General features: G+C 44.1%; 1 protein-coding gene across 2 annotated transcripts in view; it reads left to right on the top strand.

Moving 5' to 3' along the window:
* LOC306931334 (phosphofurin acidic cluster sorting protein 2-like) overlaps positions 1-23025 on the top strand; it is a 76857-nt gene extending 53832 nt beyond the window's left edge. For both annotated transcript variants that reach the window (XM_079512686.1, XM_079512685.1), the window contains 15 exons: positions 743-836; positions 2243-2326; positions 3070-3206; positions 3578-3710; positions 5095-5199; positions 7120-7226; positions 8911-9065; positions 9692-9802; positions 13266-13368; positions 18379-18421; positions 18557-18599; positions 20230-20368; positions 20677-20903; positions 21914-22027; positions 22672-23025. In XM_079512686.1, coding sequence (XP_079368812.1) covers positions 743-836; positions 2243-2326; positions 3070-3206; positions 3578-3710; positions 5095-5199; positions 7120-7226; positions 8911-9065; positions 9692-9802; positions 13266-13368; positions 18379-18421; positions 18557-18599; positions 20230-20368; positions 20677-20903; positions 21914-22027; positions 22672-22787 — 1711 coding nt within the window. In that variant the 3' untranslated portion in view covers positions 22788-23025. The remainder of the gene's footprint in view (positions 1-742; positions 837-2242; positions 2327-3069; positions 3207-3577; positions 3711-5094; positions 5200-7119; positions 7227-8910; positions 9066-9691; positions 9803-13265; positions 13369-18378; positions 18422-18556; positions 18600-20229; positions 20369-20676; positions 20904-21913; positions 22028-22671) is intronic.
* Positions 23026-23628: the final 603 nt, after the last annotated feature.

The raw sequence follows: 23628 nt of genomic DNA, 5'->3' as shown, positions 1-23628 counted from the left end.
TTGGCATTTGTTTAGATTTATCTTGTCTTCATATTCAATGGTCTGATACAATTTTCCTTACCATTTTCTACTTTTGTATTGCCATTTTTATTTGCTAATTTGTATATATTGTGTCTTGTATTGACCTGCTTTTTTGTTTTTCGGCATTCCGCTGCTTGTTATTTTTTATGTGAAGCACTTTGGGTTGCATTTTATGTATGAAAGGTGCTATATAAATAAAGTTGATTATTATTATTATATAAAACAAATAGCGCGTTTAGCGTATTACGCAGGGAAAGACAATGGAATAACATGCAGGTTTAGCGTGTTATGTAGTCGATGTGTTAAATTGTCACTTTACTCCCGTCACGCTGTGTGGTTAAATGTGAGCTTTTAAATGTCCTTTTCACATTTCCCAATACACACTTACACACTCACAGTCAAGCCAAGATGAGCACCAATGCAGATTAGGTTATGTCATTAGAGTGATTCAGTGGGGCACCGTTTTAATGCATTTTCTGACAGCAGAACAGTAGACTTCACTTCCACAGACTCATCGCTTCCACAGACTCGTCGCTTTCGTTGTTAAAACTGTGTGTAAATCATTTAAAGGGTTGAGGGGTGGGAAAAAAAAGAAAACTGCGGCTTACGCAACAAATACTCTTCTACCGAGCACTACCCTTTTTCTAAGTATTTGCACACACACCGTATTTAACGTCTTTCAAGTTTTGCTAAACAGTTTAAAAAACCTCTGCACTCTCAGGCCGTTCTTCGAAGGGATGTCCCACTCCAGCTCCCAGACGGAGATCGGAAGCGTGCACAGCCAAAAGAGCCAACAACGAGAACTGTCCTGCCCTGTAAGTTCATCCTGATATGACTCTTACAATTATGTACGTCTTGTTGGCACTCCGTCTTATCATCTATCCTCTCTGACAGCCCCCCATCCTTAACAGATAGCACTGACCTTCAACCGTGATCTATAATAAACTCCGGATGGCTAATGTAATAATAGAACATCCACTGAGGTTGAAGCGATTAGGCGGGCCACATTCTTATGCCTCGGCCTAAACAGACCGAAACTAGCTGTGCAGCCAACCGTTACATACAGTTGTGAGACCACATTCACGGAAAGGATGAGAAACACTACACAATCTGACGGCAATGTTGAAAGAAAGTGTGATTCATCAAATATGTATCGCTATGACGGTATCCAGGATAGTTAACTGTCAGTAAAAACTAAATATACAGATTAGATAGCAGGCTAACTGCTGTTTAGCTCATCTTAAGTGATTATTATCTGAATGAAATAATGAATTTATAATAATACATCACAACACTACGATTACTAGTTGGGTATTTAGGGATTGACATAAAATGAACCCCTGGTGCGCATGCACACACACACACACACACACACACACACACACACACACACACACACACACACACACACACACACACACACACACACACACACACACACACACACACACACACACACACACACACACACACACACACACACACACACACACACACACACACACACACAACTGCTCTTCCAGGCCCAGAGGGAAGGCTGGAGAGTGCAATTGCTGTAATGTTTGACATTTATGGTTTGTTGGAAAGAACGGGAACAAAGAGAGAACAAAGAGAGATGGAGTGTCTGATGACCAGAGGGAGACAAGTATTTATAAATATCTGGGAGTTGATTTCAACCGGCATTACTACAGCCTAGGGGCCTTTTCTATCTCCAGTACCGTCCGTAATGTCACTCAATAAAATAAATGTCTCCATCTCGAAATAAGACACTCCTTAAAAACAGCACGAAGGAATGTGTTCTCATCAAACCCCGATGTACAGAAACACTTAACTGGATATGTTTGAATCAACCAAGTGCAAAGGAATCACACCCTTCTCGGGTATGTTTTGAGCAGAGCGATGGTTGACTTCGTGAAAAAAATAAATAAAATAAATACAGTATATGTGTGCACCCTTGGAAAGTGAGCAGACATCAAAGTGTAGGCATAGGTTGTCAGGTACCCTGCTTTGAGATGTTTGTGCCTGCCAGGCCAACTCTACCACTGTCGCCGGGCCACTTGTGTGAGTCAGTCTGGACTTCTGCACACTGCACAGGTGGAGTGTAGAACTTAATTTGGGGCTGTCAAATTGTGTGACTTTTATTTAGCCCCACAGTGGTAAAGTGTGCGTGTGTGTGTGTCTGTGGTGTGTGTGTGTGGTGTGTGTCCGTGTATCCGTCCAGGTGGGAGAGTTTCTGTCCGTAGAGAGATGTAAAGTGCAAGGGTCCAGGTATCAAGATGACAGCGTTGCGGACACACCTGTTGGGGTATGTTTTTTTTTTACAAGGATGTCATCATATAACGTACATCTCGTTTTACTCTCCTCACTCTCACCTTCCATTTTCATTGTTCGTCATTCTGCTCTGCTACTAACCCAGTTCAAACTGAATAGCAGAGCAGCAGTCGTGTTTCTCTACGCTCCCGCTGTAGGTCTTTTCTTTGCCCCTCCAGGTTGGGCCCGGCCTGTAGAATTCTCAATTATTTATTCTTCATTTTAGTTTTTTGTATATATTTTTTCCCTTTTATTCACAAGTGCTCATTTTCAGCAACGCCCTGCACATAGAAACACACAGACAGACAGACACACACACACACACACACACACACACATTAAAACCTGGGAGCTGACCAGTACAACCAGTCTTATAATACTGTTGGCCACTGAGCAGCTCCACTGGAGCATTTGGGGCTTTCAGTGCCTTGCTCAAGGGCACTTCAGCGGTGTTGGGTGAGTGATGACCAATCACTTCCCCACCCAGATTTTCCTGCCCGTCCGGGGAATCGAAGCGGCAACCTTTGGGCAACAAGGGCGCTCCCCTAACCCTTAGGCCACCGCTGCCCCAAAAGTGCTAGACTCGACTACAACTCTCTCTCTTCTTCTTAACTTTATACTTCCATTCACTCTTCGTCTTCCATCTCTCGTAAAAGTGATGAGTGGGTTTTGCATGGATGCCAACGACGGCGTGGCGCGCTAGGTTTATCTTTTGTTTTTTTGGCTGGCTTTTTGTAGGAGGCGGAGATGGATGACAGTGTAACGGCACCCGGCGGGGAGGTGAACAGCGGCTGGGACGTCAGCACGGAGCGGCTGGCTGGCACCACCGCGGGCAAACTCTGCAAGACAGAGTCCCAGAACCACATGTCTCCCAGGTACAATTTTTGATGACTATATGCATTTGATTTATTACCAATGTGTTGTTCTTGCTTACTGTAAAGGTATGTTCAGATATTTAACTTTGCTCAGAAGCTGCTGCAGCAAATACAAAAAAATGTTTTTTGTTTGTTTATTTATTTACTTACGTATCTTGAGCAGTGTTAATTTTTTCAGCAGATTTTGGTTTAGTCTTTTGAATAACACACCATTTAGTCTTAGTTCTATTTAGTCTCCTGAAATAGGTCTTAGTCTAGTCTTAGACGACAAAATATCAAAACCCTTAGTCTTTTTGTCTTAGTCTCGGTCAATGAAAACTGATCTTGAGTTCCGACGTCGTGTGTGTCTGTCTGTGCGTTCTCCCACACAGCAAAGCGGAGAACAAGCTCCAGCGACGGCCCCGCAGCACCTCCATGAAGGACCGGCAGAACTCCAAGGCCCAGAACGACAGGACCAGCAGCATGGACAGCGAGTGCTCTCCGGAGTCGCGGCTCATAGCACAGGTATATCGTCACGACACCCAATAAACACGCCCAATCTTCTAACCCTACAGGTCACCTAACTAGACCGAGCAATTTCACTGCATAACATCACATAAAACACATATTTCATCGCATAATCATCAAGAATTCTAGCCTGCATAATCATGGATTTTTGCCCGCATTTTTCTGGAGGGTCTAACCCTACCTAGCCTGGCACAGCCAGCATGCTTTCTGGTCTAGAGGGGCGGGTAGCGCATTGCTCAAGCGCTGGATAATATTGGTTCACCGATCTGAGCGACCGCCCCCGCCCCCCTCCGCCACTCCCCTCCCTGGTAGAAAAACTGAAAAGAGAAAACTGACGTCACCATATTTGGAGCGACGCCCCCTCTGCACTGTAGTTCACTCCCACTCCTAGACCAGGAAATGTGTCTCGTTCCCCCAGGCTTTCGTTGTTGAGCCGAATGGGAACGAAAATAAAAGCCTGGGTACCGAGGCTAAATCCTACCTCTCTGCACTGTCAAGAGGACTGGGGGTTAGATTGTGTGTTTTGGTAACACTTTACGGTAGTTTATATTATTTTTCTTTAAATGTAGTGTTTCAACCTGCTTAATAATTCAACCTGTGTGTGTTAACTGCCAGAGTTTCTCTAGAACGGTCTGCAGCCACTGCCAGCGTTTGTTCTATGACTATTTTTGTCAGATAGAAATACACAGGCCTGTGTGTGCCGTTCACACATACTTTTTTTTTTACTTACTTTTGGTCAGACAAGGACGTTCATCAGGACGTCCTGATGAAGTGTGCCGTTTATTTTTGACAAAGTTCTCATCTAAGGGGATTTACTCCCAGCAGCACAAACCTTTATTTTTAGAGCATGCATGTTGCTCTCACCTTGCCGTTCACATTACTGTGTGATTCTGACTGGCTCTAAAGCATGCATGGGCAACTGGCGGCCCGGGGGCCACATGCGGCCCTCACCTTCACTTAATGTGGCCCTCAAGTTAATATTGGAATACTGATATATTATTGATTTCAGCTGTTACAATTTCAATCATGCAAACATGACCCGCTTTAATTACTAAATTAGTAACCTAGTAGCTTAATGACTAGTATTAAAATGTTATTGTCTTTTTGTGTGTTTGGATTTAGTTTGTAAAGATAACATAACTATAACTGAATGCATTTGAAATTAAATAAAAAAGGTTACATTTCAGGATTCCAATTAAAATATAGCAACAAATTGTCGATCTACAAGCTCAAAACGCGTCGCGTCGCACTGCGACGCGTTTTGAGCTTGTAGATCGGCTATTTTCGCAACGACAGTAATATGCAATGTGGCCCTGTGGAGTGAGTGTGGAAATATAGTGGCCCCTCTCCATTGTCAACGTTGCCCATCCCTGCTCTAAAGGTCCCCAGGAAGTCTGTGTACGACCAGCTGAACCAGATCCTCATCTCTGACGAACGCTTGCCAGAGAGCATCATCCTCATTAACACTGTGGAATGGCAAGGACAGGTACGTGTGTTTTTTTTTAAATGACTACTCTTTTTAAGTCGTTTAACCACATTTAGACCTGAGAAAAGATTCTACAAATGCCTTCTAAATCCTGACAGTTTTCTGAAAACCTCATGTTTCTATGTCAGTCGTTCTCAAACATTTTCATGTCAAGGACCCCAAAAAATTATATGTAATTGGCCACCGACCCCCATCTGAAAATATGTTATTCCAGGGACCCCAGAGAAGCAAAGATTTGAGTTAAAAACGCTTGCGGTGAAAGAATAATATATTCAAAGATTTGCAACACATTTTCACGATTTTTCAAAAATAGCAGGCCTACAAGCTCATAGCGTGGCACTCGGTGCCGCACTATAAGCTTGTAGATCTGCTATTTTTCAATAGCTAAAGTAGAATATAATACTTAAAACACCAAAAGGGGTTCCCGTTCAGAATGGAAAGGAAGTCTGCACAACAGCTCTGCTCCACAGTGTTTTATTTATTTAAACACTGGCATAAAGTGACAACGTTTCACTCCATGACTGGCCTTCATCAGGTGATGGCAATCGGATAACAATCTCCCTTTAAAGGTGTAGTGGGGTCACATGACCACCATATAGACAAGGCAGGTATTTGTTATAGAGACACCCATGTGAAAACATCAATATAGACAACCACCATCACCTCAAGTATCAATATAGACAACCACCATCACCTCAAACAAGTATCAATATAGACCACAACATCAAACAAGTTGTTTTTAAGTCCCCATCCTCACTGATGCACACGTGCTCGTTTGTAATGCCACCAGTCCTTTACATAATGGGGATAATAAATGTCTTAAATTCTTTATTGCAATTTTGCACTTATATATTACTAAATACAAAGTAAACACTTTGTGTTTCCTCCACCATTAGAGGGGATTTACAAGCCCTAGAGAAAGCACATTGCCCCTCTAGTATATATTTATTTACAAGCCCTAGAGAAAGCACATTGCCCCTCTAGTATATATCTATTTCCGCATTGGGGTGGACGCCTGGTGTCTCAGTCAGATTTTCAGTCATCTTTTGAGGAAATTTGTTTTTTGGCCTAAGTCAGCTCCTCGTGACACTGGCCACCTCTAGTAAAATCCTAATTGAAAAGGAACCTGCTGATCCTGCCCCTTTTAGTAAAATGAGTGTGACTTAGGCAATTTCTGGCCAATGGTTTTGTGATGTCATCAGGAATCAGTCAGCAAGTAAATTGGCCTAAGTCTAAGGTTTAATCTTATTTAATTCAGTTTAATCATAAAATGTTAACACAACACAGACAGTGTTATTTATATATTAATAGTGGCGGCACCAATCTCGTAGTGTTACCCTGCTGTGGGGCATCATTTGTGCACAAATGAGGCGGAACCATAGCTGAACGCTGTGGACGACAACAGCTCTCTCGACAAGCTCTGCCTTTGTAAACATTGACTACTCATTTGCAGACTAAAGATTGGACGGAATACGAATGGAATGAGCGAGAACAAGCTATGAGGAATAGAGTGTTATCTCAGCAAAATCGGGGACAATGTTTCAATGTACAGATTGTTATTCGTGGGCCACATTGCTCTGCAAGTCTTATATTGTTTACTTTAGACCAGGGGTTTTCAACAGGTGGTCCGTGGACCACTGGTGGCCCCTGGAAGTATTGCATGTGGTCCTTGACCATGTATTTATTAATGTAGGATTTGTTAAAAATGTCATCCCACTATTGAGAAGCAGTGAACTGAATGACCCAGTGACCTATATGATGGCTGTCCATGTACTGTAGTCATTTGCTACCTTCATGGTTTACCTGGTATCCTAGTTTATTGTGGCACTACATTGTTCTCTCTGCATTCTATGTATGTGATGATTGACCTTGCTTACAGGATAAGGGTGTCTAAATGCCTCAAACTAATTGTAATTGCAGTATGTAGCGGAGGTGCTCCATGAACAGGGCCAGCCCATCGTGTCCACCTGCTCTGCTGCCGACGTGCAGGCTGCTTTCAACACCATCGTCACACGCATCCAGAGATTGTGAGTCATGCGCACGCACGCACGCACGCGCGCACGCACGCACGCACGCACGCACGCACGCACGCACGCACGCACGCACGCACTGCAATATATAATATAGCCTATGCATACACATTAACAGTTGGATTTTAAAACAATGTATTTACATAATATACATCTAGCTATTTGTACCCATGTCTGGCCATCTACAGAGAGCGTATTGAATTTTGAAATGGGAAAAGTGTAGGAACCCTACCCCTGCACGAACACAGCAGTTAATATTTGAAGTTACCGTTGCTTTGTTTAATCTCTGAATATCTTGTCAGTCAGTCAGCCAGCCAGCCAGCCAGTCAGCCAGCAGCCAGCCAGCCAGCCAGTCAGTCACATCTGCAGGAGTGCTGCCTGCCCTTGACTTCCTTCTTTCTGAGTTTATCCTTGTCTCGGTGAAGACCTTGCATTTCAGCCTCCTCCTCCCTCATACGATGTCTCCTCTCCTCAGGACATGGTGTCAGTGGGAGAAGGTGTAGCCTCAGTCCACTGTCTCTCCTCCGCTCTGTCAAACCCATCTCCTGTTTCATAGTAATCTGGCTGAACAGCAAGACTTCCTCTCTCACACCTGCTCCTCACTCGACCTGTCTGCTCTGTCTGGGAGGGCTTGTGTCCTGCAGAGCGTTGCACACACCGCTCTGAAGTCCATACGCTCACTCCCTCCCTGACTTCTAACTGCTCTCTCTCTCTCAGACGCGCTGCTCGTCTCCAACAATTTTCAAACGCTTCCTTCCGCCTACCCGTCTGTCCTTCAGAAGCTCTGAGAATGAGTCATTTGCCTGCTTCCGTTTCACCTCGCGCAGTCTGGAAATAACTCCTACTGGAAACTAAATTAGTCTGCTTGGCAGAAATGGAGAACATATTTTTGAAATATCTTATAATATTTTGAAACGCCAAAAAAAACGCTTCCTTGTCTCAGCGTTTACCGGGTGGAATTACAGACGGTCATCTGGCTTTGGAAGATTGTGGAAGAGATAGGCTGGCTTGAGAGACCAGCTGCAGCATAAACCTCTCACACAGAGAAATCCATATTCCCTCTCTTTCCCTCTCAATCTTTTTTTCTTTAGCTCCATGGAAATGTCCCCTCATTTTGTTCTTATCTATTCAAAATGAGTGTTTTATTGTTGTAAAGCAGCAACAATGCGCTAGATTGGCTGTCGTTCAAGGTGGGTGGGCCCACTGGGCCGCGTGCGGTCAGGTGACCGGTGGAGAGGTGATTCTGGTGGGATCAAAGACGTGTTTGTTACTGCCTGGCTGTCAATCTGGGGGCGGTGAGGTGGCCTGGGAATAGGCCAAAATAAATAAAAATGCCCCCAAAAAACGCAAAATATTTGCTCACAGGTCTGCACGTGCATGTGCAGGGGGTGGCCTTCCAGCTTTCAGTGCCCAGGGGCCCTCAGAGGTGCTAATCCAGCCCTGACATTTTCATGTCGAGGACCCCCAGAATGTATTGTATGTATTTGCCCACAGACGTCCACCAGAAGCAAAGATTTGAGTTACATATAAAATATAAAAAATAGCAGATCTACAAGCTCGTAGCGCGGCACTGGGCTTGTAGATCTGCTATATTTCAACGGCTAAAATCTTTCTAAGATAACATGTGGTTAAAGTGGTTTGAGTCTCTCACTCACACTCTCTCCGTCACCCTGTTTTCCAGCTGTAACTGCAACGCCCAGACGCCGCCCACCATCAAGGTGGCGGTGGCGGGGGACCAGAGCTACCTGAGCACCATCCTGAGGTTCTTCGTGGAGCAGCTGGCCAACAAGACACCCGACTGGCTCAGCTACATCCGCTTTCTGGTCATCCCCATAGGTAGGTCAAAGGGACACTTCACACAATATTACGTTAACCCATTTAGGCCTGACGTCGACATTTTTTAAATGTCTTCTGAATCCTGACAGTTTTCTTGAAAAACCCATGTTTCTATGTCAGTCGTTCTCAAACATTTTCATGTCAAGGACCCCCAAAAATATATGTAATTGGCTGCCGACTCCAATCTGAAAATATGTTGTTCCAGGGACTTCCCCAGAAGCAAAGATTTGAGTTAAAAATGTTCGCTCTGAAATAATATATATTCAAAGATTTGTGCCGCATTTTCACGATTTTTCAAAAAATAGCAGACCTACAAGCTCATAGCTTGTAGATCTGCTATTTTTCAATAGCTAAAGTATAACATAATGCTTTAAAACACCAAAAGGGGTTCCCGCCCCCAAAATGGGTTAATATAATGGAGTCATGTTGGTTGTACTGTACGTCCCTCCCCAGGTTCTCACCCCCTGGTTAATATAATGGAGTCATGTTGGTTGTACTGTACGTCCCTCCCCAGGTTCTCACCCCCTGGTTAATATAATGGAGTCATGTTGGTTGTACGTCCCTCCCCAGGTTCTCACCCCCTGGTTAATATAATGGAGTCATGTTGGTTGTACGTCCCTCCCCAGGTTCTCACCCCCTGGCCAAATACGTGGCCTCATTCGACAGCAGGTTCAACAGCATCTTCATGGACACGGCGTGGCGGGAGCTGTTCTGCAGGACGGAACGGCCCACCTCAGGTAGGACTGCTGACCAGTGTTTTTCTTTTTTTCATATAATTTTTATCCCACGATTTTGCAGACCATTTTTTCCACCCAGTGTCAATTATCTAATGTAATCCTGGGCACTACACTTCCTCTGCGAACCTGGGGGCGGGCAGCGGACTGACCTCATGCTTCCTTCTATGTATGAGGAGTCCAAGCTGCTTCTTTTCACTTGACAGGGGGGGGTTCCCTTGGCCGGACGTAGCACGTGGAAGGAACACGTTATTCCGACCAGTTCCTTTCCCCTCCATCAGGCACCCCGTCTGGCCAGGGGGAGGCAGTTTAGAGACCAGGATTACTGCATGTTTTTTGTGAGGGTACCTACGCTAGGGGACACGGGGAGAACATGTGAGGGTACCTACGCTAGGGGACACGGGGAGAACATGTGAGGGTACCTACGCTAGGGGACACGGGGAGAACATGCAAACTCCACACAGAAAGGCCGCTGACCAGTGTTGTTTTCGTCTACGAATAACTATGACGAAAAATGTTCATCGACTACCTTTTTTCACTGACGAAAACTAAATGGAAACTAAATGAAAAACTAAGCTATGGGGACTAAAACTATGACTGAATAATATACTGTCGATTTTGTCAACAAATAAAAACTCGGAAAATACCGCACCGGAGCGCACTCGCCTATTGTTTTACATTGCACAGTGCGCTCAGTGCGCTATTTCCGAACGCGCCCTAAAAGAGTATGACTAAACTAAAATAGAAATTTGCTGCCAAAAAAAACACTGTTATCAACACAAGAGGGTGATTACCGTCATATACGTATAGGTTACAAACTCAATGGGGTTCAGTTAAGGATTCCACAGTGTGTAGTTGTTGGATCTGGACACAGAACAGGCCTCTGTGTGTCTCATGTTCACCAACCGTGAAAGAGAAAAGAAATGGGATCAGAGTGCGCGGGGTCAGAGGCTGATGGATGTGGAGGCGAGGTCCGGGGACTGTGGGGACACAGGGCTCGGTTCCATCATCCTAACCACTAGAAACCCCATCTGGGGCTCACTATGATGAAAGGAAGCGCTCATCCGGACACCACAGACTCCGGGGCAATTCAATCATTTATCCTCTCCAGGGTTGTCGAACTCGATCAGAACCAAAGCTACAGTGAAAATGTCAGATGACAGACGACTAGGGGTTGGCTGTGTGGTCACCTGTAATTGGGAATTCCAAAGGGGGGCTGGTGGTGCGGGAGCAGACATATCCTGTGGCTTGATGCTGAACCACAGGTTGTGTGTCTGTGTGTGTGTGTGTGTGTGTGTTATCTGCTAGCCAACATTAGTGAATGAAAACATTAGACTTAATCCAAGCATCCAATTCAATCCCGTCTGAAGTGAGTGGTACTGTACTGTACTGTACTGTACTGTACTGTACTGTACTGTACTGTACTGTACTGTACTGTACTGTACTGTACTGTACTGTACTGTACTGTACTGTACTGTACTGTACTGTACTGTGCAAGCCCTCCTCCCTGGCCTGTGTGTGTGTTTCGTTGTGTTAGGCTGTGCACCAGTGACACCTGCTCGGACACAGGGACACACACGAATACTGGATAACTTGCCCGTTTTTCCTCCCGGAATTCTCCCCAGTGAAGGGGATAACTTTTGTATTCTTTTTGGAAAAATATAAAAAAAGGCTATTATTTTACTTATTTTGACCCTATAAACAATTTAGTATAATTTAGTGTATGGTTTTGCCCACTCAAATGGTACCTCGTCAGATAATCCCCACAGACTTCACTGTAGTAGCCTTTTCATAAATTATATTTGTACTTAGGCTGTCTGCTGTCGCAAAAGTTTAAAGTTAGATATATTCAAAGTCCAGCCGTCTGCCGTCCAGCCTCTCCCACCCCTCACTGGGGGAAATGGGGTGAGTTGTCCTGTTACCCACACACACATAGCTGTCTATAGGAGTGGTTGCACCACTCAAAAAGCAGATCTACAAGCTCAAGCTCACAACATGTTGCACAGTGACACTTAGACGTGGCGTAGATCGTCTATTTAGTATTTACGCAACCTTGTTGTACGACGAAGTATACAGGGCTTAAGTGGTTAATATTGTCTTTACAGATTTGAAGTGAAATTGTAATTAGGCTTCCAATTAACTACATACCCTCATGCAGCTTGTACATCTCAGACGGGTTGCCAATTGCCATAGGCTGTGAGGACAGAGCACACACACACAGAGAAACACACACACACATGCAAGCCTCTCAGTTCTAACTGGTGTCAAACCCATTTCTTATCATTGTCACTCGACCCTACGTTTAATTTGCTTCACAAAATAATTAACTACATCTGCAAGGGAAACAGGCCCACATAGTCACATACTGTCATGTCACACGCTCAAACTCGGGTCAGAAGGACAAGTGAGAAGAATTGGCTGTACGAGAATTTACTGCTTCCTCCTATGACAGCCCACGAGAGCCCGGCGCATTATTATTCATTAATATGTCTGCACAACACTGTAGGCGATGTTGTGCAAGCTTGCTTACAGAGAGGGGATTTATTTTTCATCTACTGTTTGCCAGCTGAAGCGTAGTGAAGCTCTGAGCTAAAATGAAGTGCCGAGCCAAATCGCCCTGAGCCCCGCTTTGAATTCAAAACATCTGACGGCCCATATGCGTTTACTGCACCACGAAGGGAGGGCTGAAGGAGCGCCGCAGCTTGTGATTGGGTGAGACGGGCCGGCCGTCAGTGGGGTAGGGAGCGCTCCGCTGTGTTCATTGTAGGGGGTGACGAGGATTTACTATTCTCTGCCTAACGGGACTGAGTCGGCTCAAAGCGAACTTCGCAGCGCTTGACATGACAACCCGCTGGCTTTATAGCTCGCTCGGTGGTGTCTCTTGTGGCTCAAGTTCGCTTGAGAGGGCGCCCCTCCGTCACGGTCTAAAACTATAGGGCGAAAGTCCCTCCCTTCGTGGTGCACAAAACTAGCGAGCGGCCCATATCTGTCCCATTTGTCTTGTGCTTGACATGTAATTCCTCCCAGGTATCTTGCGGTAGACCTCACCCACATCTTATTGTGAAAGCATTAACGGCGAATTCCATGCTAGAAGGCTTTCTTACCTTTTATTTGTGGTTGTTACGTCCCCACCAAAGTGTTTTTTGAGCGATGGAAATAAGCGAATTAGCACAACACCCCAATGCCCCATCAATGCAATTCAATTCATTGAAATAGCCAATAATGAACGTTTGCACAAAATAACACCTGGACCTCTTTGGTGGGGATGTAACAACTACAAATAAAGGTAAAAAAGCCTTCTTAGCATGGAATTCTCCTTTAATACAATAAGTAGGTATTTGTGTATACCAACCCCCTAGTAGCAGCCAGACCCCACATACACATTTGCCTTTGAAAGAACTCTCATGCATCTTCCATTGTTTACAATGTCAAGCCCATATTTCTCACCGCTGTGTGTCTCTGGCAGATAACATCGACGTAGCAGGACGAGTTGTTCAGTATCTGGCAGGCGCTAACGTGTCCCACCAGTTCCCCATCTCGGAAGCCATGCTCACCTACAAACAGAAGAGGTAAGCTGACTTGGCTTATGTGACGTTATCGTGTGTGTGTGTGTGTGTGTGTGTGTGTGTGTGTGTGTGTGTGTGTGTGTGTGTGTGTGTGTGTGTGTGTGTGTGTGTGTGTGTGTGTGTGTGTGTGTGTGTGTGTGTGTGTGTGTGTGTGTGTGTGTGTGTGTGTGTGTGTGTGTGTGTGTGTGTGTGTGTGTGTGCTGCTTCTGTTTTATGTTATCTTGCATGCCTCTATGTTGGAATGATTCCTAACATGCTGCTTTGATGTTGTGTGTAACCTCCTACTGTCTCTACTTAACATGGCATGTAGACAGAAGCAGTGTCAGGGGCTACAGTCAGCTAAGCTCAGCCGCAAGGGGCTTGATCCTTGTTGTCATAGAGAGAGATGTGAATGAATTTAATTGCACGGCGGAAACATTTCAATATATGCACATGCATGCAAACTCACACACAAACATGCACGTACCATGGTGGACACACACACACAAACATGCACGTACCATGGTGGACACACACACACACACACACACACACACACAGACGGCTGTGATGTGTGATTATTAATTTCGGAACTTCGGATTACTTCGGATTACTCCCGACATAAAGATCTACTTCCTAGTTTTAGCCAAGGACTATTAAATGAGGACAGGAAGCGAGGATCGTACGGTGGACTCCATGTTGCTCCCTGGAAGGAAAGAAACATGCGCAATTGAGACCAAGGAAGCTGTACGCGGAAGTGTTGGCTGCCTGTAGCCCATTGTGCATGTTCCTTTCCTTCCAGGGAGCAACATGGAGTCCACCGTACGTACGGTCTTCGCTTCCTAACCTTATTTAATTAACCTTGGTTTGAGCCTGACGGTACAAATGAGTTAAGACATTCAGGACCGGTTTAAGCTCACTTTTCATCAGAGAGGTCACAGGCTCAGGCAGGGATAAGCTGAACCCGGTCACCTTAAAAAACACAACATGGACTCATTCTCTTGGCTTGCCGCCTTAAAACAGAGACCCTGTTTATTTATTTGCTTGCTGCGTGTCTGTCTGTCTGTTTTCCTTCGAGGCCTGATCGAACCCCCTCTCCCTCTCTTTGTCAGAGTTGCTTCCTAATAGACACACAGGTGGTACTTGATGCGACATGACAATTTAACACTATTGCATTCCTTCTTCCCCTTCCGCTCCCTTTTGCTTTGCATTCAAGGAAGAGAAGTTTGTATTTTGATTTTTACATCAGGTATTCTAATTCAACTGTTTGTACACCCTGGTCCCCCCCCGTCCCGTCCCGTCCCGTCCTGCTCTCCATTTGGCTTGAGCCGTCTTACTGTGTGTGTCAACACATTTCCCTTTTTTCACACTCCCTGTAACCTCACTACGCACTCATGTCCTGACTTGTCTGTCCTGGTTTGCTGTGACTTTGATTCTGACACGCTGTCATTCCTCCGTCTCTGTTGGTGTAAATAATTGCCTAACAACCTTAATCAATAATAACACTCTAAGGAGAATTCTCACTTCTTTCATCATGTGACATTCATCAATTGACATTGATGGTTATTTTGCCCTTTGCCCCAATGGTAAGTGAATAGGAGTTGAGTTTTTTTCAAAATGGCCTCCGGAACCCTCCGCATTCAATTAGAAAGAAACTGGCATTGGTCATGTAAGGTGATTTAAGATGAGCTGCCATGTGAGGGACTCTATTATTATTATCTGATGTCAAAACCACACCCTGCTGGTCATCAAGATTTATTTATATTCTAAAATCTAAATCTATCTTAAAATTCTATTCTAAAATCTTTTTGTTTCTTTCTTTTTACTGCAACATACCAAGTGTAGCCTTGGCCGGGAGGCAAACCCGGGACCTATAAATCCGTTGGCGTGTATGTTACCAGTCGGTTTAAGAGCCAGGCCCGATAGGCATGCAGCACTGCCTACGCTAGTGTCATAATAGCTATTATAATAAGTCCATTAGCTCTATATTCCCATAGTAATCATTGGTATAGACTAGTGTTTGTTCAGTAATGGTAAGAGAAAAAAATAGTATCACTGCAGCACTTTTAAGTGATTGATTTTTTTGTTTGGGTCCCAGGGAGACACTAAGGGCTCAATTTTCGTCACCACTAAACCCCTTATCCCTAAACTTCTTTGCCTTGTTTTGCTATTTTGAAAAACATTTTTGAATAGTTCAACTAGCCTACTTTGACACGTTGTGAGCTTGTAGACTGGCATTTTTAACTATTCAAAAATGTTTTGCAAAAAAGTAAAAAAAAAAAAGGCAAATAAGGATAAGGTGACGAAAATGGAGCCCTTTTCGGTCTCGAGCTGAAAATGTTTGGAAACCCCTTGGTCCAGGAGAACATTTGTGTGCCCCGTCCATGCCTCCCTGTTTGAGCAGGATTGACGTCACCTACCTACATGAGTGATCCTCAGGGAAGCCACACCATTAGATCCTGTTTTATTGAACGGGATCATTTATTTATGACCCTGGTGGCATGCTTTTGACATCAGGACTTTGGTACTCTATTCATTAAGCATTAACGGTGGTTAAACGATTGAGTACAAGGAGAACAAAACCACAAGCCTTGATCTCAGGCTATACCCTCTCAACCCAGAGAGACATTTGAAACGCGCGTGTGCGGAAAAAACGCTGTCAATTATCTTTTTCCGAACATTTTTTTTTATAAACAAATATTCCAAAGGTTGGAATCACTTGGTATCACACTCAAATAAACGATTTGGATCTTAGCAGCAGATGTGGTTTTCACGGGACTGTGGTATTCGAACTGTATTCCATGCTTATCCCATTCTGGGCGGGAACCCCTTTTGGTGTTTTAAGCATTGTTATACTTTACCTATTGTAAAATAGCAGACCTACAAGCTTGTGGCGCGGCACTCGCTATTGAAAAATGGTGAAAATGCGGCACAAATCTTTGAATATATATATTCTTTCAGAGCGAAAGTTTTTAACTCAAATCTTTGCTTCTGAGGGGTTCCTGGAATAACATATTTTCAGATGGGGGGGTCGGCGGCAAATTACATATCATATTTGGGGGTCCCGACTTTGGGGGTCCCCTTCTTGACATGAAGGGGACTGCCCATAGATCCGAAGTCCCGTTAGTCCGAACATGCATGAAATATTGAGCACCACTGATACAGAAATATGAGGTATTTCAGAAAACTGTCAGGATTTAGAAGAAATTTTTTTTAATTTCGACGTCGGGCCTAAATGGGTTAACAGAAGTGATCTTCCTCGGGTGCGTTTCCTCGGGGCAGGTGGTAGGGCATTAAGCAACTAGTCGACTAGTAAATCCACTAGTCGACATTGTTGGTACTAGTTGACTAGTTGATAAGAAAAAAAAAAAGTTTTTGTTTTTTCCACTATTTTGTAGGCCTCAAGATCAGATTTTTTTTATTTCCAAAAAATATTTTACATAATATGTAGTTAACACCATGGAGGCCCAGGGCGGAGATCTCCGTCAAGTTCAAGTTCATGGTCAAGTGCCCAAGGCGGAGATTGATAAATAGGACGGAGATTAATGATATCAAAACCGATCGCATCGCTCCACAGCCTAGGAGCGCTTGTTGCCCAATCCTCGATGACGCGCAAGAGTGACACGTCATCGAAAATGTTCCCTGCCTGTTTAGCTGACGAAAACGAAAATCTTAAAACGTTCATAACTCGCGATCTAAATCATCCCGTCTAATTATGAAAAAAGATCCTGTGTTTGACGGCCCTCCGCGGTCCAGTCGCTAGTCGCGAATCGCGATAGATTTATTCTTACCTCCCGTTGTTGTCGATCGACTCTAGAGTGGTGTGGCTATTGTTAGCTGCTACACAGACATTCACAACAACTTCCGGTGTGCCGGTAAAAGTGGTCCGGGCGCTATAAATGATGGGCACATTTTAGTAATGGATTAAATTGGTCCGGGCAAGCAAGGTGTTAAACAACTAGTCGACTAGTTGACTATAGTAAACTAGGCAACTAGTCAACTAGTAAAAATGACTAGAAGTGAATGCCCTAGCAGGTGGTTACTGCTCGCCATGCAGTACATCTGTTAATCCCCTCTAGACGGAACACAGGAACAGAAGGCCGTTCAGTTTTAGTCCTAGGATGTTGAAAAGGTCACGTCAGCTCAATCCTTCAAATCTGCAGCTGGCGGTTTCCTTATTGGCGCACTGGTACTTATCTGGTAGCCTGGGGTCCACCTATGCTTTCTATGGCATAGGCAGCTCCCGGCAGGATCCGCCGGGAGAATCTAGACGCAGCTGTGCGACATGAGACTAATTAATTAGAGCGACAGACAGAGAGAGAGAGAGGAGTGTGTGTGTGTGTGGGTGTGTGTGTACGGGTGTGCGTGTGTGCGTCAATTCAGCAGAGAATGATCGACGTTTGCGCTACTCTATGCCGAATTGAAGTGGACTCGGCCCCAGACTTCTTTTTTTTTCTCTCCCTGGAAATAAAAACGTCTGGGTTTCCGAGGCTACTTATCTGGAAGAACCCTATGCTCTGTCTGATTCCAAACCCAGTCTATACCGTAACCACTGAAGCACTATTTTTAAATGACATGTCATGCAGCAAAAAAATAGATGATCTACAAGCTCACAATGCGTTGGAATCTATTTTTATTTTGTTGAAAAATGATTGCCTTTAATGACAAGCCCAAATTAGCCAGGCTTAATGTGGTTTTAAGATGCCCACCCCCCCCCCCCCCCCCCCCCCCCACCCTGAGTCATTTTGGTTGTAAGGAGCGGAGCCGTTTCATTCATCTCATTGTAGCATAACACCCCCCCCCCCCCCCCCTTCCCAGAATAACCACATTCCACCCAGTCAACCAACCAGGCATGTGCCATCACATCCCACTGTGATGAGACATGAAGTGGGCCACGCACGGCACACACAGGCCATCATTCTTCCAGGGCCATCGAGTCATTCATTTCCGACCCTGGAGTGTTGAAACCTTTAAAACCATAATTCCCCATGATCTGGCTCACAGCCCGCTTGTACTTTGTGTCTCTGTTCACAGCCCCGATGACGACTCCTGTCAGAAATTCGTGCCATTTATTGGGGTAAGACGACGTGATTTTTATACCTTTTTTTTTTTTTTCCCCATGTGCACAGTGACAGACGTGTTTCAGTGCAATGTGTTTGGTCGGTGCCAGACTTGGTTGTTTTAAATTTTTGATTATTTTTGTTCTTTTCAGGTTGTGAAAGTTGGTATAGTGGAGCACAGCCTCTCAACCTCGGGTAAGCCTGTCTGTTTTTGATTGAATGCTAACTAATGTACTGTATGTCTCTAGTCTAGACTGTAGCCAACACCTACACTAGTAGGCAGTGATGTAAAGTAATTAAGTACATTTACTCAAGTTCTGTACTTAAGTTACGATACTTTTACTTTACTTGGGTAGTAACATTTTTCAATCATTTATACTTTTACTCCACTACATCTCAATGTCCTTTTTACAACGTTGCAATTATTTGAAAACATAAGTTACTATAGGGACTTTTCAGATTTTGATTATTATTATAAAACACATACATTCTAAAACGGTTAGTCCCAATACTTGATTCTGATTGGCTGGTACCCGTACCCACAACTTCAATCACTTTATATCATTCCCAGCTGCGTTACATTGATCCCGCCACTCTGTAGCTGAACTGGGGAAGGGGAGCACTTGATTGCCTTACACACCCTGGCCGTGCGGGCGTCTAAGCAACGCCCGCGCTCATGACTGTGAATGTGTGGCTCTGGGCGGCTTCGTAAAGACATCAAACGCCTCCTATTCCGCCGTCACAGAGACTGGCCGAGTAAAAACAAGGAAGTGTGGCTCGCTCTGGTGGGCGCAAAGTGTAGCTACTTTTGTGAATTTTATAGTTTAATGAGGTTAATATTGCTATATGTTTGTAACCGTTTTAGGAAAGCAATGAGCCACTCGACTCGAGGTCCCAGTTTACCGTGTATTTTATAATGGTTGAAATGGTCTGAGACACTCGTGTCTCACTACGCCTCTCAGCCATTATAAAATACCCCGTAACCTGAGACCTCTTGTGGCTTATTGCTTTATTAACCAATTAATAACCGTTTCATACTTCACATATTCGAAATTGGCCAATCTTGACGCTCACAACACATATTTAAATGGCTACCAACATGAAACCTCCTCCTCCACATATTGTGTGATTATGCAGAGAAGTTGTCGAGGAACGGTGAGAGGGGTGCAGAGCATACATGCTCGCAGGCTACGCAGAGTTTCAGTCTCCGCCACCAAGGGATTACCCCTCTTTGATCTAAATATATTATAAGGGCTGTAACATTTCACAGCTTGTATTTCATGCATCGCACTGCTGTGTATAGATTTCAACCAGTGACCCAGATTTATTACTTTGTGAAATACCGAGACTATCATGTTTGCTCATAAAGATTATGTCCAGGATTGAGTTTTGCAGTTGCAAAGAATACTGTACATGGAGTAGACCAGGGGTTCTCAACCTTTTTTGGGCCCAGGTACCCCTTGGAACGGAGACATTTTTTCCAAGTACCCCCGCAACACCGATAAGCATATACTTACAACCATGCCATGAGATGCCATTGGAACTGTTTGTATTAAAAAACGTTTCAATACAAATAAATGGGGGGGGGGGGGGGGGGGGGGGGGGGGAAGAATTATTTATTTATTTAGTCCAGTAGTAAATAAGTAAGTGCCCAAGACGTCTCCAGACGTCCTTAGAATTAAATTGGGCTCAACAGGTTCATTCATATTGTATTGTATTGGATTGTATTTATTTTTTGAGACATGACATTTCTCTTTTTGGGTCCTCGAGCTAAAAGGTTTGGGGGAAGCACTGTCTTTACACCATTTCTCTGTCCTGTTTGCAGTGGACTCTGACGATGCCATGGGGGGTAACCCCGGCATCCTGTCCTCCCCAACCCCCCCGTCGGCTGGTCCGTATGGTAAAGAAATAGGAAGCACTCCTCCTCAGTCCCCCTCGGTCTCCACCGCCCTCTCTGGAGCTGGGTACGACAAGGCAACACCCTGCACACACAGAACCAACACTACCCAGTGGTGGACATTTACTTTTGAATCCTGAAAAGTAACGGTTTCGGACATATTAGGTTCCCACCTGACAGACGATTTATGTAGATACTGGTGACATAACACTAGTTTCACCTTTTTGCCCAGTCTTGACTGATCCCTTTTATCTTTGTAACAATAGGATATATATTATATATATATATTTTATATACGAATGTTTTGAATGTCCTGTGTACAGTGCAGTTTGCTAAAAAACAGAGTTTGACCTTTGTTTTGCGATGCACTCCCAGTTCTCCGTGCGTGGGTGGCGAGGTGATGGGGCTGCAGGTGGACTACTGGACGTGGCAGGGCCCCGGGGAAAAGAAGAAAGAGGGAGAGAAGAGAGACGTGGGGATGAAAAACACCCTGAAGAGTAACTTCCGCTCTCTCCAAGTCAGCCGACTGCCCGGTGGCGGAGAGCTCAGCCCTCCACCCAGCATGGCTATGACCGTGGTCACCAAGGAGAAGAACAAGAAAGGTACTAACCACATGACTCAACAGTGGGTATAAAAAAAAGACTGTTTGTTCAGTAACAGGAGTCTCTCATGCTCTTTGATAAACAGTAAATACATTTTCAGGTAGGTGACACATTTTCAGTCAATCAGGAGAGAGCATCAATGTATCAGTGTTCCAGTTCCACTGTCCCACACAATCTGTAGCTGAAAAAGCATTGAATACAGTTGAATGAAGTGTACTCGGATACGGATCGATGCAAAGTGAAAGCATTGAATACAGTTGAATGAAGTGTACTCGGATACGGATTGATGCAATGTGAAAGCATTGAATACAGTTGAATGAAGTGTACTCGGATACGGATTGATGCAATGTGAAAAAGCATTGAATAACAGTTGAATGAAGTGTACTCTGATACGGATTGATGCAATGTGAAAGCATTGAATACAGTTGAATGAAGTGTACTCGGATACGGATCGATGCAATGTGAAAAAGCATTGAATACAGTTGAATGAAGTGTACTCGGATACGGATCGATGCAATGTGAAAAAGCATTGAATACAGTTGAATGAAGTGTACTCGGATACGGATCGATGCAATGTGAAAAAGCATTGAATACAGTTGAATGAAGTTTACTCGGGTGCAGAAGAATCAAGGCCAAATTGTGAATCATGGCCAGTGGGGACCATGCATCCGTATTGGGGAACAGTTTGAATCAAACGGACTCAGTGTGAATCTGCCCTAAGGCTCAGTCAGCCTGGGGTCGAATCAGACCTGAGGCTCTTTGCCGCATGTCCTTCTCCAACTCTCCTTTCCCAGTCTATCTCAATGTAACTCAGCAGTTATATAACATATCATATCATTAACATTACAACAAGGAGCCTGGGGGCATATTCCTGGGTATAATGTAACATTGAGAAGTGTAAAAGGTATTAATTCTGTAGTAGCTGTAATTAAGATGTTTGACGTTAAATGATTCTTTATAGATTGATTTATTTGACACTGGTGAGATAATTGATTCCTTCTCCTTGGCAGTGATTTTCCTCAGCAAGAAGCCCAAGGAGAAAGACCTGGACTCCAAGAGCCAAGTGATTGATGGCATCAGCAGGTTGATCTGCACAGCCAAGCATCAGCACACTATGCTGAGAGGTAAGACTGCACAGTGCACACACACTATGGAGGACTTCTACTGCCATCTAGTGGATGGCAAAGGGACACTACGTTAATCTCAATAGTTTATCCCATTTTGACCTGAGCTCGATTCTACAAAATGTCTTCTAAAACAGTTTTTATGTTTCTATGTCAGTGGTTCTCAAACAATTTAATGTCAAGGACCCATAGAATTATATGTATTTGGCCGCCGACCCCCATCTGAAAATATGTTGTTCCAGGGACCCCCCAGGAGCAAAGATTTTAGCTAAAAACGAACGCTCTGAAAGAATATATTCAAACTTTTGGGCCACATTTTCCCGATTAAAAAAATATATAGCAGACCTACAAGCTCGTAGCTTGTAGATCTGCTATTTTTCAACAGCTAAAGTACAACATAATGCTTAAAACACCAAAAGGGGTTCCCGCACAAAATGGGTTAAGAGAAGCTACTTTCTTAGAGCAGAATGTATCAAACAAATGGTGTACTTAAATAGTGTGTGTGTGTATAATACAGTGCATACTGTGAATACAGTATGTCATTGTCCAGGCAATATCGTACAACCCCAGACTCCCAAAAGATGGATTGCAATTTGCTTTTTGTCAGGTGCTCAATTTGCGATTGTTAATCGCTTTGTTTTCAGTGTCTATCGACGGAGTCGAGTGGAACGATGTGAAGTTCTTCCAGCTAGCCGCTCAGTGGCCAACACATGTCAAGCATTTCCCCGTGGGGGTCTTCGGTTACACGAAACCCATGTGACCCTAGCCACCGCCCCCCGACCGCCACCGACACACTCCCCCCTGCACTTGTCTCATGGCGAGGCTACAGAGGAGAGGAAAGCCAACTCCCCGGCCGGCAGTAATAGTTTTCCTGTGGAAACCTTACTGACTTGTAACCATGTGTTCAAATACACAAACATTTCACGTTGTTCAAGTTGATATTATCGATGTTGACCTTGTTGGTTGTTGTTGTTGGGTTTTTGTTTCGTTTTTTTTTTACACAATATATAAAAAGAACGACAAGTACTATTTTGTAAGTTGTGCTGCCGCCTCGAATGTGTGTGTTTCTTTTTTTTTAGGTTTTTCTGACAATTTTGCCACATTTCGGTAACGGCAGCTGTGTTTGCACTTTGTTCTCATTAGCATTTTATTATTTCTGTGAAATCCTACGTTTTTTAAACGTTGCTCTATAGACAATGGAGAAGTATGATGGTGATGTGCAGTGGCGCGTGCGCACGTGCGTGCGTGTGCGAGATCATTTTGCGACTGTGTTCGTGTTTGTTGAAAGTCAAAAGAATATTGCTGTGAATCTAGATGGAATCCTTCCTTTCTAACTCAAGTCTTCTGTTTCCTGACTTGTCTCTTATTTCATCTTTTCAACTCCAATTCTTGTTCTTTTTTATCGTAAGGAACATTGCATATTAAATGTTTCTGCCTTTTGCTGTTAAAAGCACACTGTGTATCTATAACAAGTCAAGCAACATATTTGGGAAGGTAGCTATTATGAATGTAGCTATAATGCATTTATAACACATGTAAGCAGTTCTTAAAAAAGATGACCATTCATTTTTTTCCTCTTTATTTCATTGTAGGTGCTGAAG

This window comes from Electrona antarctica, assembly GCF_951216825.1.
Source record: "Electrona antarctica genome assembly, chromosome: 10".
NCBI lineage: Eukaryota > Metazoa > Chordata > Actinopteri > Myctophiformes > Myctophidae > Electrona > Electrona antarctica.
The sequence above is the reverse complement of the archived record's forward strand: the minus strand, read 5'-3'. Positions and strand labels throughout refer to the sequence as shown.